Source organism: Rissa tridactyla, chromosome 8 (genome assembly GCF_028500815.1).
Source record: "Rissa tridactyla isolate bRisTri1 chromosome 8, bRisTri1.patW.cur.20221130, whole genome shotgun sequence".
Taxonomy (NCBI): Eukaryota; Metazoa; Chordata; class Aves; order Charadriiformes; family Laridae; genus Rissa; species Rissa tridactyla.
Window position 1 is genome coordinate 18,643,942 of NC_071473.1, and position 18,174 is coordinate 18,662,115.

At 49.7% G+C, this 18,174-nt stretch overlaps 2 protein-coding genes across 26 annotated transcripts in view; one reads left to right on the forward strand and one right to left on the reverse strand.

The window, feature by feature from the left end:
* Positions 1–1,196: 1,196 nt before the first annotated feature.
* On the forward strand, positions 1,197–3,330 carry MRPS34 (mitochondrial ribosomal protein S34). 2 transcript variants are annotated; one of them, XM_054212816.1, is made up of 3 exons: positions 1,197–1,595; positions 1,706–1,748; positions 2,605–3,330. In XM_054212816.1, the coding sequence occupies exons 1-3, from the start codon at positions 1,302–1,304 to the stop codon at positions 2,880–2,882; spliced, it is 615 nt and encodes a 204-aa protein (XP_054068791.1). In that variant the 5' UTR covers positions 1,197–1,301; the 3' UTR covers positions 2,883–3,330. The 2 variants fall into 2 exon arrangements, with proteins under 2 accessions (XP_054068791.1, XP_054068790.1); XM_054212815.1 differs by having other exon boundaries at positions 1,200–1,619.
* A 2,618-nt stretch (positions 3,331–5,948) lies between these two features.
* MAPK8IP3 (mitogen-activated protein kinase 8 interacting protein 3) overlaps positions 5,949–18,174 on the reverse strand; it is a 75,922-nt gene continuing 63,696 nt past the window's right edge. For 21 of the 24 annotated variants that reach the window (XM_054210522.1, XM_054210520.1, XM_054210513.1 and 18 more), the window contains 11 exons: positions 17,808–17,994; positions 16,877–16,999; positions 16,522–16,602; positions 15,919–15,986; positions 14,378–14,526; positions 13,392–13,563; positions 13,153–13,266; positions 11,718–11,756; positions 9,666–9,845; positions 9,257–9,400; positions 5,949–8,688 (listed from right to left, as the gene is read on the reverse strand). In XM_054210522.1, the coding sequence (XP_054066497.1) occupies positions 8,567–8,688; positions 9,257–9,400; positions 9,666–9,845; positions 11,718–11,756; positions 13,153–13,266; positions 13,392–13,563; positions 14,378–14,526; positions 15,919–15,986; positions 16,522–16,602; positions 16,877–16,999; positions 17,808–17,994 (1,379 nt within the window). In that variant the 3' untranslated portion in view covers positions 5,949–8,566. The remainder of the gene's footprint in view (positions 8,689–9,256; positions 9,401–9,665; positions 9,846–11,717; positions 11,757–13,152; positions 13,267–13,391; positions 13,564–14,377; positions 14,527–15,918; positions 15,987–16,521; positions 16,603–16,876; positions 17,000–17,807; positions 17,995–18,174) is intronic. The other 3 variants (XM_054210526.1, XM_054210511.1, XM_054210525.1) reach the window with 1 other exon arrangement.

An 18,174-nucleotide genomic window follows, 5' to 3' on the forward strand; every position in this document is an offset into this window, starting at 1 on the left:
TGCCTTTTTTCAAGAGGTGCACCACCTTAGGATAAAATGTCCTGTTTTAAAACCATTAACACCCTTTAAAAATGGTTTTATTTGTTTTGTGGTGTAACACAGCGTAACACATTGTAACACGCACACCCCGCCCCCCACTTTTCGCCCACACTTTGATCTTGGCTGCTGACAGAAGCCACTCTGTGCCTGAATGCCTTCAGTAAAGGACTCAACAGCAGGACTGGGATGGGTGTCTTTCCTTCAATATAACGTATGGGTTTTAAAAGAAATAAATAAATAAATAAATCCCTTTTCTTCTGACAGGTTTAATTTGCCAGTCTGTAGCCAAAACCCAGGGCTGATGCGGCCAGACCTGGGCCAGTCTCTGCTCTGTACATCCACGCTGCGGGCGAGGGGGGGTTCGAGAGTGGCCGCACCGCTGCCCAGCTGGGACCCCGGCGAGGGGCTGCCCTGGTGTGATGCTGTGCTCCCCCTGCCCCAACCTGACCATGTCTCCCATGCCCCTGCCCAAGTGATAACCGCCCGTGGTGGTTGCAACGGCTGCGTCTGGTCGTGATAGTGGCAGCCGCTCGAAGGTGGTTTTGGGGGGACAGAAAACAACAGCCAAGGGCTGACTGGAGCAACGCGCCCACCTCACCACAGCACTGTCCCTCTGGTCCGTATGCAGCTGTGACTAGAGGTCAATCATCTTACCCCGTAAATAGCGAACAGCCCTGGAGCTCTCCTGCAGGCCAGGACCTGCCCCGGGCAGGAACGCTGCTCGAGGTTACTGCTCGAGACTCAGAGATGCTGCAGCAGATCCTCGGTCAGTGGTTTATAGCACGCTAAACTTTGAAATCTGAGCTAAGGGATATAAAGGATCGATTGCACATATACAATCCTTTAGACATAAAGCGTTGACCAAGTGTGGGACTAGGCCTGGATCCAGCCGCGCCCCGGCTCCTCGGAGAGGCCGTGCAGGAAGCTCAAGGGGGGCTCCCTGACGGTTCTGACCCTGTCCCCCATGCAGTGAATCACGCAGTGTCCCTTGCCACCGAGCCTCGTTAAACTACTGCCGCGTTCACTATCCAACTTTGTTAAACCCCTGTTTTGTAATCAATAAATACATCGCCGCGTTGGAGCGAAGATCACTGCTCCTTCCGCCACATGCAGCGCATCCCCCCACCCCCGTGCGCCTGGGCCGCGCTCAGACGTTCCGGGGGCTCGGACGTTCCGGGGGCGGGGCGGCTTCCGGGCGGAGGGGAAGCGGCGCGGCGGGGCCCCGTCCCGCTCCCGTCCCGTCGGAGCGCGCGGCCGCCGCCATGGCCCGCAAGAAGCTGCACCGTCCGATCGCCGCCATGGCCAAGAAGATCCGCGAGTACCGGGCGCTGAAGAACCGGCCGCGGGAGTCGCAGCGCTTCGCCCTGGACTACGAGACGATGCGGCGGCCGCTGACGCAGAAGCGGCTGCCGGTGCGGGCCTGGGAGGACGTGCGGAGCGAGCACCGGCTGCTGGCGCTGCTCTGCCGCCTGCCGCGCTTCGGCGTGGGCCGCACCGTCACCCGCAAGTCCTGGCTGTGGGCGCACGACGAGCCCTGCTACTGGGTGATCGCCAAGGTGAAGGCGGACTACACCGCCGAGGTAACCCCCGCGCCCGCCCCGAGGGGCGCCGGCCCCGGCCCCGCCTCGCCGCGCCCCCCCTCAACGGGCCCTTGTTTTCCTTGCAGAACATGGATCACGGAAGAGCTTGGGGCTACCTGACCTTCAGAGGTGACGCCGGCTCGGTTCCCTACACCCGTGGGGCTGGGAGAGAGCGGCTGCGGGCGGGACCCGGGGATGCCGCGGAGGGCGGGTAGAGCCGGGGGGGGCGGGGAAGGCCGCGGCCTCCCCGCTCGGGAAATCCGCTTCTCTCAGACCTGACGATGAGGAAAGGCTTTCCCCGTGTTGTAGCTTCAGGTGCCGGGGTCCGGCCCTCGGGGAGCGAGTGCCTGGGGAAGGCTGTGGGAGAGGCAGGGCGGGCCCTCCGGGAGCGCAGGGGGTGAGGTGAGGTGAGGTGAGGGGCTGTTCGGAGGCTTGGAAAGCCAGACACAGAGCAACACACGAGGACATTCCAGGTAAAATCACCAGTAGAACAGGAGCGATGGCAAGCAAACCTAACATTATTGGGATTTTAAATTAACGCTTGGAGATGAGTAAGTGAATTTGCCTTTTTAAAGCTGCTTCTGTCGCTTACGAGAGTTTCTGAAACAATTTCTTTCAAAGGTTTTAAAGTCTCTGAGCATTTTTAACTTTAAATTTCCCAGGGAACTTCAGTAAGTGTAGAGAGAAATTGCTCTCCTTCCTTAGCCACGGAAACTCAACCATAGAGAGATGAAGCAATATTTTAAATTAAGGGAACTGGAACAACTTGCCTGTAGTCCTTTTAGCGTGTTTCTGGTTTGATTTCTGAGGACAGAAGTGGGATCCCATAGTACAGCAGGGAAGGTACTGTCCGAACCTTTGAAAACTTCCTTTACTATTGCCTGGTGTAGCATGTTTGATACTGGAGAATCGACACTCGCTGTGTTTCCCAGAGGGAGTTTGTTATTGATAGTGTTGTCCACTGCTGTTCATCATCTCTTCTCAGGCAAAACCGAAGAAAAAATGAGAGAGATCGACAAAGTCATGTACCATGACTGGCGTGTGGTGCCCAAGCATGAGGAGGAGGCCTTCAAGAAATTCACCCCAGTGCCGGAGGAGACCATTCGGTACCTTCCGTACCCGCCTCTGCTCCGAGCCATGATCCTTGCGCAGTGGCAGAAAGAGGGAAAACCCATCACAGAGGAGCCAGTGATTGATCTGGAGAAGGTCACGGCTTCTCCCCTTCGGTGTGCAAAGAAAAAAGCTGCAGGGACACCAGTATAAAGACTTGTTCTATGTCCCGAGCTTCCCACATGCTCCCACCGTGTGTTAAAAGCACGGCATCCTACAGAAGACCCCCTTGTCACTGTGGCGTGGTGTATCCAGGTTTCCCGCCTTTCTCCCCAGCCCTATGCAGTGACCTCATCTGAAAGGAAAGATGTAGATACATTCAGATTTTTATTTTTTTTTTCCATAATTTTGGCCTCAGTCAGCAGAGGAACCTTCTTGTTCCCTGGATAGTCCCGAGTGCATAGCTCCTGTTATCCAGCTGCAGTTCTTTGGAGCACCGTTTTCTCTACAGCCTGAAAATTACAGGTTTTTAAACAACATTTTTCAGATTGGGCCCTACATAAATCACAGAAGAATGACTGAGAATACCATGTTATTTTACAGAGCTGTGTACAAATGTATTTACTAATGAAAATAAATGTTTCCTTATTTCTGCAGCACAGTTCTAAGAAAACTTGGTATTTTTTTCAGTGCGTGGAGATCATCGTGAGGTCCAAATGCAGAGCCGTTAGCTTACCAGACACAGCATCGCATTCCTCTTCACCACTGCAGAATCATCTGCATTACTGACATGTGATGGCAATGAACAACAAGGGAGGAACACCACTTGACTTTGGGAGTCTAAGCTTATCCAGTGCTGTCCATCTCTTACTCCCAGAGACAGCTGTCAGATTAGAGAAATCATTTTAATTCTGGTGATGTAAGGTATGCAGGATCGGCTCTTACTATTTGAAGCCGATCGCAAATTCCCTCCTGTTCCAGTGCAGCGTGCTGTGGTGAACGTTAAAACATGCAACAAAAAAAACCCAAAACATTAAAAACATTAAAACATGCAACCCTTTAGTGCAGTTCTTAGCATTTAATTTTTCTCTTGCGGTGGCTGTGGGTTCTGCTGCTGGGTCTGTTGGAGGGTCGAGTCTGGGTGTGGGTGGAGGGGGCACAAGAGCTCTTTGGTCTGTAACCCTACAGGTCAGCTCCCAGCAGAAGCAGCTATTGAGTTGTCTGCTGTAGTGGGTAGTCAAGAGGTGCTGCTCCGTTTGCTGCAGTGTCCTGAAATCACAAGTAGCCTGAAGGGATTTACTGAGGGAAAGGCAAAAACTTGAGCCTGTGCCCTGCACGGCAGGCCTGGGTGGGACAGGGGATGCCCCTGTTGCCCCAGGGAGGAACAAACGGATCGGCATCAGCTGCCTGGCCTTCCATGGGCTTCCTCACCAGAGACTCCTGAAGGATTAAGGGTAAGAGGCTTTCTCACGAGTTAAAACCTCATCCAAAGGCTGGGAAGAGCTGGGCTCTTGTCCCTCCATTGCAGCAGGAGCGCAGGAGGCCACACGCCAGGGCCGGTTCACTGGCTTCCGAAGCAATGGGAGAGTCTGGCGGGGGGAAAATCCAGAGCGTTGCTGAAGGCACAAACAGTTTGAGGCTGTGAGACTGCCTGCTGCAGCTGCGGCTGATGGAAAACAGCAGCTCTGGTTTCCACAGCCTTTGCCGCCAGGTGCTGGGCTGGTGCCTCACTGTCCTTACCGTGATTCCTGACCCAGCACACAAACGGAAGAGGTGGGACAGGGGGTGTAGATGTGAGTGAGATGGGACGAGCTGAACAATCTGGTCCTCTGACCTGCGCAGGCAGGAGCTGAATGCAACCCCAGCACAGGCAGTGCTCTCCCTGACGGGGCCCAGGCCCACCGAGTCTGAGCAGAGCGGGCAGAGCCAAGTGCTGGTAACGGGGTCTGTCAACAGCCCCAGGCAAGGCAAGAAATTACCTATGAGCAGCCTCCAGCCAGGGAGCCCAGCCGTGAGCAAAAGCAGATGGAGATAACACACCATAAGGCATAGAATCATACAATGGCTTGGGTGGGAAGGGACTTTTGAAGGTCATCTGCTCCATGGGGTCCATCCAGGAGCAGCTGGAGACAGGCACAGCTTTGCCTAGCTGAGACAAAGGCTGAAAGCCCCAGCTGGTGCTTCAGTGAGGCTCCTGAGCCACGGGTGGTAAGGGTGGGGGGCTCAGGTGGGGCTGATGGGGACAGTCGCAGCCTGCTGGTGACCTCAGGGCCCTAAGACTTGGGGGGTGTCTTCACACAGAGCCCTGGGCAGCTCAAGAGCCTTGTCTGATTGACAAGGTCCTCTTCTGGAAAGCTGCACAGCCCTGGTTTGCCGTGTGGTGGATTCAATGCCTAGGAGATGCCGGGAGCTCTGCCCAGACTCCCAAACCTGAGCATTAACTTCCTGGATGGTTTGGCAGCATGGGGGGGGCTTGTGTGAAGGGTGACAGTAGCGAGCGCCTTCCTCAGCCACCCCAGGTGGGTGCCAGACATGGCTGCGCTTCACCCAGTGCCTTGCTCAAGCTGCTCCTGGCTGTATGGAAGGGTGCAGCCCCAGGGGGGTGGGACGGGTCCCAGGGCCTGTTTCCAAACCTCATTGGGGAGGTGCTTCTAGTAACGCAGGAGGCATTGCCTGTCGTACTGCACCCTAGCCCGCGCAGGTCTGCAGTGCAGGTGGAGTTATGGAGGAGACTCACCTTAGGGACCCCTGCTTAGGGCAGAACTTGCTCCTGGCATAAGGAGGTGGTTCCTCTCCGGTACTGCCATCTACAGCCTTTGAATTAATGCAGTTCTACAAAATAAATGTGAGCGTGCCTAAGCGCTGCTGGGACTAAGAGGAACTCGTTTCCTGCAGCGCTGGACGTCACCAATTCTTACGGGACCTCGTGAAGTACCACCCTGTACTGATAGGGCACATTGGCAAACTGAGTGCTGAAAGCTGAGCCTGATGTGTTAACCCTGGGGGGATGCAGGGGACCACAGCCAGCCATCCCCTGAACCGTTGTCTTTTCTGCCTTTTATTTCTGATGCTGGGAGAAGCTACAGATTGCACCCTGGCTTGCAGGACTAACCCCTTCTGCTCTGAGCCAGCGAGCAATCCCCATCGCATTTCTTGCCACTAAATTACTCAACGGTGAACACTTGAGCTGCCGTTCCCACCCTTTTAAGTGTCCTGCTGTTATTAAAGACTGAGCAGAAACCCCCGGGCCTTTATAAGAACCAGACAGCCCGCGCTCGCTGATGTTAACACATTTATTACATACAGAACAGATATGGTTTGTTGTTTGATAGCATAGGGGACAAAGCATGGGAATGTATTCATACAGCAGTCTCTTTACAGAATGCCATCTTCAGACCAAACAGCGGAGTTTACAGGCCTTAAGACACTTTTTAAAATCCTTTTGTAACATACAAGATACTTTACATACATCACAGTGGAGATATGACAGGGAAGTGTGTTGAAGCCAGTCAGTTCTCACCTTGCTGCCCAGCAGCCACCAAGCGCCCGCGGGAGCTGACAGCAGAGGCCGGTTCTACTTCGCTGTAGCTGCCCCTCTTGGACATGTGCTTCTCTTGGAGGAAAATACGCACTGAGCTGGAAAGGAACCCGTTGGTGGAGGCCCAAGACCCGTTTCCTTATGTTGCCAGGGCCCAGTGGGCAACAGGAGACCGAGTACTGTCACTTTGACTGCTAAAACCAGATACAGAACAAACAGTAAGAGGTAATAGTTGCAATTCTGTGTTTTCCTACGGAAGAGTCGATGGAGCTAAGGAACTGGGCCCATTACAGCTTTTTTTTTTTTTTTCTCCCCTTCAATTAGCCCAAATGACGACGTTTACCTGGCCCTAGCTGATGAACTGTTACATGTCTGTGGAATCTGTGGTCTAAATATTGATCTTTTTAACCTTCCTGCACCACTCTGTGATGGGATCCAAAGGGATCCTAGCGGAAAGCATTTCGGGAACATGAATGAGAAGCCTGGCACAGTTGGCAGTGCCCTGGTGAAAGGTCTCCCTACATACAGGTGGCAGCTCCAAGCATCCCTTAGCCAAATGCCGGGCACAGAGCCCAGGCTGCCAGCAACGGGAGGACACCGTCCAGCTGGTCTCCTGCCTCGGTGGAGAACGATGTGGGTGCGCATGTCACCAGCACGGCTCACAGGCAGCGTGGGCACCACTGTGGCTCCATACTTGGGTGGTTGAGGGGAGCTTCCCAGGAGATGGAGGCTTCCCCCAGCTGGCCCCACACTGCCACACTGGTGCAAGGACATCCCTGTGAACCCCAGAGGGCTGCACAGCTCAGGGAAGAAATAAGATGACCACCAGGAGCTTCCAAATTCATTGCTAACAACTGCTACACGTTCTAGTCCTGCACATCCAGGAGGGAGCGTTCAAAGGGAACAGAACTTGTCCTCGTGGAGACAGGACTGTTTCCGCTGTCAGAAAGGGAGGACAAACCATTGCCTCTACATCTGGAGCTGCCACATTCTGCATCTCGAGCTCAGAACCGCTCTCCCTGGTCCCATTCTTCGCTACTTCTCTTGTAAGCAGGACACACATTCGCAATCCCCCAGCACTGCTTACACAAGGAGGGCCGTCAGAATTTCTCTTGGGGGTTGTTAATTCTTTTCAGGAGTCAGAAATTTCCAGCTTTTCAATCTACTTAATAACAAAGTCAGTGCTCCGCCATGTTAGGTAAAAGAAGGCAGGAGATCTGGGCTCAATTCCTTTTTCTGTGTGACCTCAGGGAAGACACAACCTTTCCATTCCTTGACTGCACCGGCACAGTCTTTCCTGACCGACAGCCACAGTGTGAAGGAAAACAGCCCTCTCCTTCCAGCAGTTCCCAGGATGGGGACGCAGCCTTACGAGTCAAGGTGATCTCAGTGTGCTAATGCAGAATTCACAGCAGACCGACATCATCTGCCCTCACCTGTGTTTTGAAAGCCAACAAATACTCTGCAGAGATAGCTTTCTCCTGAACCTTTCAGAATGAACTCAAGAGTTCTTTTCTGCCTGGGGTTTTTAGAAAGGGGAGTTAAAAGTATTTCTGCCTTTTCTGCTCTTTAAAAAGCAAGGTTCCAGTACCCCTTTGCTACCGCAGTTTCCAAACACCTCCAGGATCAAACACCCATCTCCCATCTGAGGCTACCAAACAATCCTCTCTGGACACACACTGTCACCCAGCACATGACTGCTGAGACAACAGCAGCAGCAGAGGAAGGAGACTTTCCATCTGCAAGTATGGAGGACGTGTTCCCTACAGTAATGGCACTGCTGCTTTCTCCAGCCAAACAGTAGAAGTGCTGCCCGAACCCTGACACTCCTTTGGACCTGGCTGCTCTCAGTCTGTGGGACATTATTCTGTGCTTAAGGGTCGATAAGGTGGAGAGTCCACTGGTGAACTAGAAAGGATTTCTGCTAGGGTGCTGCAGAAGTTGTGATTCACCATCACGGCTTTGGCAGGGGGACACGCTACTTCTCATGCAGGTGGGAGTGAGGCAACCTGCTGGAGAACCTGAGCCACCACCCATCCAGCTGCCAGCTCCCGAGCACTGGGCAAGGGCTTTGCACAGTTCAAGCTCCAAGCTTCACTTCATCAATGCGCTGCCATTTCTCTCCTTTGTAGATGCCAGCTCCAGAGCAGAACAATAATCCAACCACGCAGAAAGCGCAAGGGCCCAAGATGAAAGCTGCAAGTTCAGAGGTTAGAACGGGGTCACAGTCCAAGGCAGGAGCCATTGCAGTTGTCTGGGGTCGGTTTCCAGCAGCAGGTATAATGCAGGCGTTCTGTATGTACATCTTGGCATTCAGGCGGGAGGAGGGACACTTACATTGGTGGGAAAGGAGGAATTCTCACTCAGGGATATACGATACCTGCCACACAATAATGTGGCTCCTTTCAGCCTTGGAAAGTACTGGCTTCACCTGGGTGGTATCTCCTGCATTCTCCTCCGTCTCATCGTCTTCTCCATCCCCTGAAGAGAGAAAACAGAGAGTTAAAGAGACAAGAAAGAAAATCCCAAATCGCACTGCTCTGGAATACTTCCAGAGAGGCTAATATCCCTGCTACAGTCTCAGCAGTCTGACAACAGACAGCACAAGCTGAGACCTTCCTTTACGTCTGGAAAACACTTATAGCAACACGGTGCTTTTCTGAAGCAGGACTGTATGGATGGAACCAAGCATGTCCAGCGGTAGGGAAAACCACCCTTCCTTTCGGGGAAGCCAACGTTTACAATACAGAGCACCTTCCAACAGCATGGGTGACTGCAGTGGGGCAGCAACGTCTGCAGTGGCACAGATGGTTTTATTCTTTCCAGGGCCATTAATGCAGACTTCGTGGCACTGCAGGCACAGGCAGGGGCAAGGTTTGGCAGCCTAGTACAAGGAAAATGCTGGCTATCTGCCCTCGCAGCCAGAGGGCAGGGGAAATGGAGAGCGCCGCTTTTCAGATTCCACTCCCCACAGCAGTGACCCCTCTTCTTCACGACCACAGCCCTGCACCCTGTCCCATTCTGGCTGCCTCCCACCACAGGCACTCACCGATCCGGAAATCGATGTACCCTTCTCCTCCGCTCAGCACCAGGACGTTCTTCAGCTTCTGCCCCTCGGTCTCCGTGGCTGCTGTGCTGGGGTTCTCTGAAGGGCTGTCCAACACACTCCCATTCAGGGTTGCTAGGACATTGCCTGGGGGGGGACAGGGGTGCTGTCAGTGCCCCTGCTCAGCCCCCATGCAGTTAACACAGACACACACACAACTGGGCAGGCCAATTCCTTCTGCTGGTGAAATCTGGAAGTCACTGTAGTTTAAACTACTGATGCCTGAGCCACAGGGATCTGCAGGCACTAGAAATGGCATGGAGAGCCATCTGCCGCAGGTCAGCTCAAGCTCCTCCCAAAGAATGGACGGCGAGACAAGAGCCTCACAAGGAAGGGCTGCGCTCATCCTTACCAGGCACAGAGACGAAGAACTTGACAGCATCACGGTGGCCGTGGAAACAGAGCTGTGCCTGAGCCATGGAGCAGTAGGGAATGAAACTGCTGGCAGATTTGTCGCTGTTGTCATCACCGTACACGTGGATGACCCCACCAGAGCGGCTGCCCTCTCCAGAGGTTGGCGAGGTCTTGTTGGCTGGGGACAAGGAGAGGGAATATTTTCAGCGATAGTTTTGAGTCCCATTAACAGAAGGGACTCAATCAAAGAGAAAACTAATGAGCCATGAATGAAAACCTTTAAAGCGGTGGTGTGGGTCTCTTTAAAGGTCTTGTGTAAAGGATGTGATGGAGGACACCACACTGGGCTATACAGTCCCTCTCTCTTAGACTGGTAGCAATCTACTCATGATAACAAACTACATTTTCTCAGCAAACCTAGTATTTGGCTGCTAATGACGCACACATCCCTGGAGGTGCTGGGCAAGAGCGAGCCTAAGGGAAGCTAGACAAGGTCTCTGAGGTGTCCCAGTGAAGGCCTCTTCACCAGCAACAATCCTGTCCAGCCTCCAGAAACCACCTGCTGCCCTAGGATCAACCTTGGTCTTTTGTACCTGGCAGGGTATCCAAAGGTGCCCATGAGACATTAAGAGCACCTGGAGGAAAATTACTGCTATTTTCTGGATTGCTGAAATTGCGCAGTTTCCGAGTCAAGTCTTTTGCTCATGCCAAGCCACAAGCACGCAGGCTGCTGAAAGCAGTCTCTGGGTCTGGTGAAGGCCTCTCAGCCCAGTAAGCGTCACAGCAGTGGAGCGAGGTCCTTCCTCAGCCCTTGATTTAGCCATGACACCAGAAGATCAGCTACTCAAGCAATGAACACCTGGAAGATGTTGACCAACCGCAGCTTCCAAGGATTTCAAGGCGGACTCAGGAGTCAGGATTCTTCATGTCAAGGCTCTGAGAACGCAAACGCTTCCACTCACCAAGGAACAGAGACCAGTGCCCCAAGCTCAGGAGGGAGATGCTTTCCTTCCGCATGCACCCACATCAGTAAAACATAAACAGTTGTAAAATCAGAAGGCTTTCACTTTCTGTGAGAGAACTTGATTGCTTCCTTAATTATCCATAGTTCTGTATTTTGTCTTGGGCTGAATTTCAATTATTAAGTCACTCGGGCAAAGGAGACTTTTACCTATCAGGCTCAAGCCAGCATGGCGAAACAAGTACGAATATTTTGCTGGAAGAATGAGACTCAGCGTGCGTGTGGGGAAGATCCCCACGATGAAGGTTCTCTGTACCTCTGTGCTCTCATTTGCTATGGCAGCTACAACTGGGTGAGCTCATCCGATTGACAGACAGGGCTGGTACTAGCGCTTCTTGCTCAGTATCTGGCTTCTTACTGCAACCAATATCAGATGCTTTAAAAGGAGGAGACATATGCTGATAATGCTTCTGGACAGCCACAGAAATGTCTTACAATGAGAAAAAAATACTCCTTTCTGACCCTGGAAAGGCTAAGGTAAGCGTAAATTTGAACTCCGAGCCTGCCTTAACTGGCACAACGCCAAACAATTCTTAGTGTTTACCAATGTCCCCTCTGGTTAAAAGTCTTGGGTGATCACTTGCAGCTAGCAGGTGCCACAGCACCTACTACCGTTGGCCTGGAATGATGAGAAGCATCCTTGGAAAACCAAGGATGACAAAGGAGGACCTTGGAAGAACAGTCTACTCCTGCTTCCTGGAACTCTCTGACTGAATAAACCTTTACCCCATCTCAAACCTGGCCTACCACAATAAGGGAACTACTGATGAATAACGAAGTACTCTTCATACAAAAAAAACCCAGAGGGATGGCTGATGAGATGGATGAAAATGTTTTTAGCCAGGAGAAATGAGGATATTTACATTACTGTCTCTGGTCACTTTTCTTAGATGCAACTTAAAATGAAAGAGTGATGAGGAACAATGGATGGAGAGAGCTGAATGTCAGGATGGAAGGGTGGGAAAGTGACTACAAAGGCAAACGGGTGCAGCAGGAGTGAAAGCTGAAGGAAGGAGGCAATGGACTTACCCCGGAGCCCAAGGAGTTGGCCTCGGTGGAGGACTACAGCTAGGCACAGGCAAGGAGTGGGAACACAGAGGGGCACGGGAAGAGACAGGCAGGATGGGAGAGAAGAAAAAGGTGATTACTGGGAGAAAATTCAGGGAGCAACAGAAATGCATAAAATCTAGAGAAACCACAACAGGAGCTACAGGCTCGAATCAGTTTATACCAACGCTGTTCTTGCTCGCTTTGCTCTTATCTTACAAGGACAAATGTAATATCTGAGATGGGAGAGAGACCATGGACACAAGCATCCATTGCTGAAGTTTCTAGTGAGACTTCACTGCTTGCCACACTTTTACAGAAAAACCAAAGATAATGCAAGTGGTTTACAGCAGGCAACAAGTGTAACTCAGAATAGGACAGCAGCCCCAAGAAAGAAAGGGCATTAAAACGGGGATTCAGAAATGAGGATGCAATGTGCAAAGACGACTGTGTCATTGGCTTCCTGGTGTCAGCTCCACGAGCCTTAGAGGAGACCCTAACTCAGCCCGAACTTCCAGGAAGATTACAACAGGTTTGCTCCTCTGATACAAGAGCCGTTTGCTTCTCACATCTCCTGCTAACAGTGGTGAGAAAATGTAAATTTGGCTGCTTTCTGTTGAAAGCAATTGCAATCAACCTCAAATCCTACTCCCCCATTATAATCTGGAACAGACCTGCTAAATAAGATGCTGACTGGCAGGTACAGAAAAGGATTACTTCAACTAAACTTGCAGCTCCACAGATGCACCTATTAACTACTACTGCTGGATCTCCTCATCAGGTTGGATTTGGCATAGGATACTGATTTCTACTTGACTGATAAATCTGAGCCCTAATTTGAGTAAATGAAGCTTTTCCAAGGTCAGTTTCTGGTTAATACCGTTACTGAGACGTTTAGATGTCTATGCCAAACCAAAATTTCCAGGGAGATCTTCCTGGCGACTTCTCATCCCATGGCCTCTTTTTGGAGACTTACTACAATTCCCAAAGCTTTGTTTCTCCTGCTTTCCAGTAGCTACAGAATCAGTTCACATCAGTCTGCTCAGTCATGGTCACGCTCAAAAAAAGAAGACTACACGGATGGCAGAGATGTCATTGGTCCCCCAAGAAGGAAATGGCTTCAACTGAACTGAAAGGGACAGTAACAAATACCTATTTGGTTTTAATCAGCTTAAATCCATTCAACCGAACACTTAATTCCTTAATAATGAAGAGTTAAACACCAAGTTCAGGCTTGCTCATACTCGGAGCTCTTCTCTCTGAACACTGCTATGATCAAAGGTGTGTCAGATTCAGAGTAAAAATCTCCGGAAAGCATTAGCCTGCCAGAGCCATCTGCCATGCAGCACAAATAACACGCAAAAGTGTTCTTCTTTTAGGTAGGTCCGCAGAAGTCTCTCCAATAAAGGTCACTTACTCTCAGTCAGTGGAATGGAGATGACGACACCGTTCCCTGTCCCTACCCAGAGGCGGTTGCCAGCAATGAGCAGGGCTGTAATCCGCACGAACGAGAAGCCCAGCTTTCCAGTGCCTGGTAAGAATGCATAAGAATTGAAGAGTCAGTTAGGACTTTGGGCAAGGTCTGCTAACGAATTTTGATTTCTCTCTGATGTCAATAAGCAACACGCCATTTACTGACAGTCCCTACTGCCTCACCTAGCATCTTGCTGACATAAGGCTCAATGTCGACATCTTGCAGATGTTGATGGCTGTGGGCATGGTAAAGTCTCAGAGTAGAGTCCAGACGGATAGAAACCCATACTCCATCTCCAATCCATGCCAGCTGTCGCACCTGACTCTCCCGCCGAGGGTGGGCATCAAAGGATTTCTGAAATACCAAAGAGGTGGACCAATGTGAGTTCACAAAAGGTTAGCAATTATCTACACATATACTCAGTTTTCCTCAACTGAGATCACTTGTTTGGGTTTCAAAGGTCTTGCAGAAACGCTAGCTGACCTCAGAAGTTCACTACAGCACACTGTAAATCCCTGCTTAAAATGAGGAGCTGTGTAGCAGCCCTGCAGAGATTATGGTCTTTGCAGACCACTTCAAGAGCAAGAACATTTAGAAACCAAGAGCTTTCAATGTGCTTGGTAGAAAAGGAAAATACACTACTCCAGTAGACACTCCAAAGACCAAACAGCCTTGGTTTAGTGATGTGAACTTCAGACTCGTCACTTCTCCCGTTGATTAGAATTATTCCAAGCACTGTCAAAGAGGTTTGTACCAACATCGCTGTATTGAATTTCAACCAAAAGGCTCTAAACGTCTTTTTTTTTTATTAGGCAAGTGGGATCACTGGGGCTTGCTTACTCTTTGTACCACAAAGCCTGCAGATTTCTTAGACCATACATGAAAGGTAGCCGTAAAGCACACACGCACATTTGTACAGTACATGGCCTCACAGACCCACTAGTAAAAGCAAAGAAAGCGCTCAGTTTAGACTTATCAGAATGGAGGAAGGAATAAATACCCCCCTGGCAGGCTGGGTCATAACACGACCCAGATTGACAGTTTGGGTCCTACACTCAGCAATGACAACACCAAGGTTCTGCACTTCCATACACTGCAGCAGAAAACAGCTATAAGAATAAATACAACGCAAGCATGTGCATGCATACATGCACATTTGCTCCCTTACCTCAATCTGCATTGTCTTGGGTTGGATAACATGGATTTTGTTCTTGTAGCCACACCAGACTCTATCATACACAACAGCCATGCAGCGGATTGAATGGTGAGTGTGGCCGAGGTCCATTAGGTGGTAGTTACTGAGATCCCACTGACCATCTAAGGTGAAAAACAAGTGTGGAAAGATGCATCTCCTTCATCACATGTCAGTACACAATAAAATCATCTACCTTTCCATGTATATCTAGGTATGTGCTTAGCTAATACTCAAATGCTCATTTTGCTTATGTCTGGGAACTTCCCATGAATGCGTAATACTACTTCAGGCAAGCCCTTTGCTTACAAAACACACGACAATAAAGTTTGCTGGGCTGCAAGCTCTCCCAGTCAGTCTAATTTAAACATCCTTTTATTGTAATGAAGTAAACAGGCTTCTCTAACAAGTACAACAAAAAAAGCAGGGGAAGAAAAAAAGACAACCTAACAAGACTATGCGGAAACTTAAAAGGAAATGGACCTTGTGGTGAGGCTCCCTCGTATCACAGTCGGACAACACAATTTCCCCAAAGTGTCAAACCCAGGATGAGGAATTAATTTCCCTTCTCTCACGCCTATTTTCAAACTAACCAGGCAGATACCGTGTCCTTCACAGACAAGTGGCCTCTATGTCATGAAGCTTTATCCTGTTCCCGATGGGAACAATTTTTATGTGTCAATGGTCAGGCTTGAACTCATGACAAAGGCTGAAGCAAAATTTAGATTGCACAAACTCAGAAATCGCTATATTTCAGTTTGCTGGATAAACCGCTACTCAGTGAATAATTAAGTTCTTAATATGCAAACATCAGTCACAGTTAGCAAATTCCCACGTGCTTTCAGGTGTGAACACAGCTCGGGTACTGCTCAAGTCATAGGGCAACACCACCTACGACAGTGAAGAGGACACGAAACACAGAATTCAAAAAACCTCTTGAGGCGACAAGATTAAGGCATGTCAGATTACTCAGACATCTCTTTTTTGCAACAAGAAAAACTGACCAAGTGCAATGCAAAGGTGACATTTGTTTGAGATTTCCAGACTTCTAGAGAATCGCAGCTCTGCCCTCTGTATATGCAGTGACCAATGCCACTACCTATACAGAGTCCAACTTCTCCGGGAAGCAGCAGGCCTATTTGCAACTGCTCGGGTACAGCCTGAGCTGCACATGCCCTGTTACAGTTGATTTGTGAACGCACAGGAACACCAATATGGCCCCAAGCATGCCTCAAACGACTGCACAGCGTATGTATTCCTCAAAGTGTTGCATTTATTCCGCATGTGCTACACAGAACATACACACACGGTTTTGTTCAGAAAAGCTCAGGAAACAGTGTTAAAGTATGTCTTAGATGTTTTAGGATAAGGATTACGCGCGTGCAATAGCTATGCATTTTAACCCTATGTTTGTACTCCAGCAAACCAGCACCTTTCCTTCTAGACTCAGAATAGCATTTAATCCATTGCTACGCTTTCAGCCAAGTTTGGTTTTCTCTTATTACGTCGATTCTTACCTTCTCCCCGGTGGAATATGGCTAGTGTTCCATCTGCCAGAGCAACAAGAACCCTCCCTTTCACATGCCTGAAATCACAGAAAAGGAAATAGTTACAGGAGTCTGCAGAAGTAAGGGACACACAAATCTTTTATGACATTTATGCACACCATCTTTACGTTGTCCCTACAACTCCCATTCAGGAATTTCCTGTAAAGGAACATCCTGCAAGGGCCAAGGCCTCTTACCTTCACTGTAGTAAGAAAATCCATAAATTTCCTGTGGAGGTTAACTTCTCCTTCACACTATAAACTCCACCAATTTCAACAAATTCCACCTAATCTGCACCCCAGTGAAATTCTGCCTTTCTCCTCCCCACTTATTTCCTCCTGATACTGCTAGTCTTTTCAGTACCTTATTCACTGAATTGGGTCAGGTCGGCAGTTGAGCAGGAAAACGGCTCAGTACGAGGCTTTCCCATAACAAAAACTTTGCGAAATTTTCCTCACAAAACAAGGCACTTAGAAAGTGCAAAGGAAAAGATGACTGACAAAGAGCTGATATCTAAAATATCGCTTAGGCACTGAAACGTCTCCTTCAGCATCCCTTGCCATGCACACTTACACTAGACTCAGGACAGAGTCCTTCAGCTTTATTGAGTGCAGACACTTCTTCCAGTTGGATACAGCCGAGTGCACGTAAAGCCTGTGAGAAAGGACAAATTGGGGAGGGTTAGCAGCAAGGCCCCATGCCTTCAGCCTGACCAGGCTTGAGTCTTTTCTGCTGGTAGGAAAGGTAGTGGTTAGGTAAGAAAGCAAGGTTAAAGCCCTGTGCCTATGATGAGTTGAGGGCTCAGAACAACAACAGAGCAACAAAAACCTACTCCAGAAACAAGAAGTGAACTAAAGGTGTGCGGACATGAAAAGTGGAGCCCAGAGAGCGGAGCTGACAGACACCTGCCAGCCCAAGGGGAACCTACCAGCCGTTCTGCGCTCCCAGCCACATGGTGGGGGCAGCACTGGTGCAAGTTCCAGCAGCATCCCCGTTCAACTCCTGATCCGGCAGCGTTGCGCTCGACTCCGTCTTTAGCTGCCCATTCTCCCTGAAGAGGCCAAGGAATACTGTTAGAGACTGTTAGAGCAACGCACTGAATGCTCATCTGCGCTCACAGTCTGGCGTTCACAAGCAGATAAGGGCCCTTGTGTACACAAATAATTTCCTTCTCTTTAGTGTTTTTTAACTGCCTGATTCTGGAATCTGCTGTTTGTTTTGACACCGGAAGATCTGCTATCTTCCTTTTTTCTCCACCAACACAAATACAAAGTACTTCAAATCTATAGAACTTAACTTAGTGGTTGGCAGTACTATTACATAAACAATATTTTCTCTGTTCGTTTCCAACTTGAACAGAAACAATTTAGAACAACTTGGTCATTTAGGAACAATTTCTAGCCAAGACTTCCACCTTGCTCCTCAGGCCATCACAACAGATTCATTCGTCTTAAGATTTTATGGGTGGTGAATATGCTTTCTTCATTATCTTTACAGCACATTAGAGGTAGTACTAGAATAAATCAATCGTCATTTTTACAGACGAATCAATAAGCTCCTTCAATAAGAACATTAAGTATATGTGTACTTTGGAAGATCTGCCTTAACCGCAGGTTTAAATTCATACTGAGAGATCAAATATTTGCACTTTAACAGCTGACACAGTCTGCTGCAGGCTGAACCATGTTTATTTTCATTTCTTTTCTTTCCCTGTCATCCCAGCTGTAATACTATTGGGGCACAAAACTTAAAATGGCTTGACACTTTATCAGAAGATCAGGCTGGTTCTCATATCAACAAGCTTATGAAAACAGAGCTGATAAATAACCGAACTGGCACTTTGGCCCCAGACTGCCTACCCGTTCTGCCTAAGAGGTGCCTGTGCAGGGACTGGATCTGTGAACACGTGCTCCGTGAGGGGCCCAGGCCGGGCCTGAGCTGGCTCTGCCTCGCTTGTACCGTTCTCTGGTACCTCCATCGCTTCTGTTGCTTCCTCAGTAGACTGGGACTGGTTGATCTTCTCATTGCAGACAGCAGCCACCTCACCTACAAGACAAAGAACAGCGTGAGACGTACCGGAGAATGAGCTGGTAAGTCAGCTATACAGAAGTCAGGCTGCCAATTTTTTAATTTATCCTTTCTTGACCAATTCAATTAAGCCCTGAGCCTGCAACACAGACAGCAGATCGGCCAGTGTTTTCTGCTTGGATGGGGAATAGAGGCTAT

Coding starts and splice junctions, on each gene's coding strand:
- MRPS34 (XM_054212815.1), top strand. CDS start 1,302: ATGGCCCGCAAGAAGCTGCACCGTCCGATCGCCGCCATGGCCAAGAAG. Junction 1,620..1,705: donor AGGCGGACTACACCGCCGAG/GTAACCCCCGCG, acceptor TTTTCCTTGCAG/AACATGGATCACGGAAGAGC. Junction 1,749..2,604: donor GGGCTACCTGACCTTCAGAG/GTGACGCCGGCT, acceptor ATCTCTTCTCAG/GCAAAACCGAAGAAAAAATG.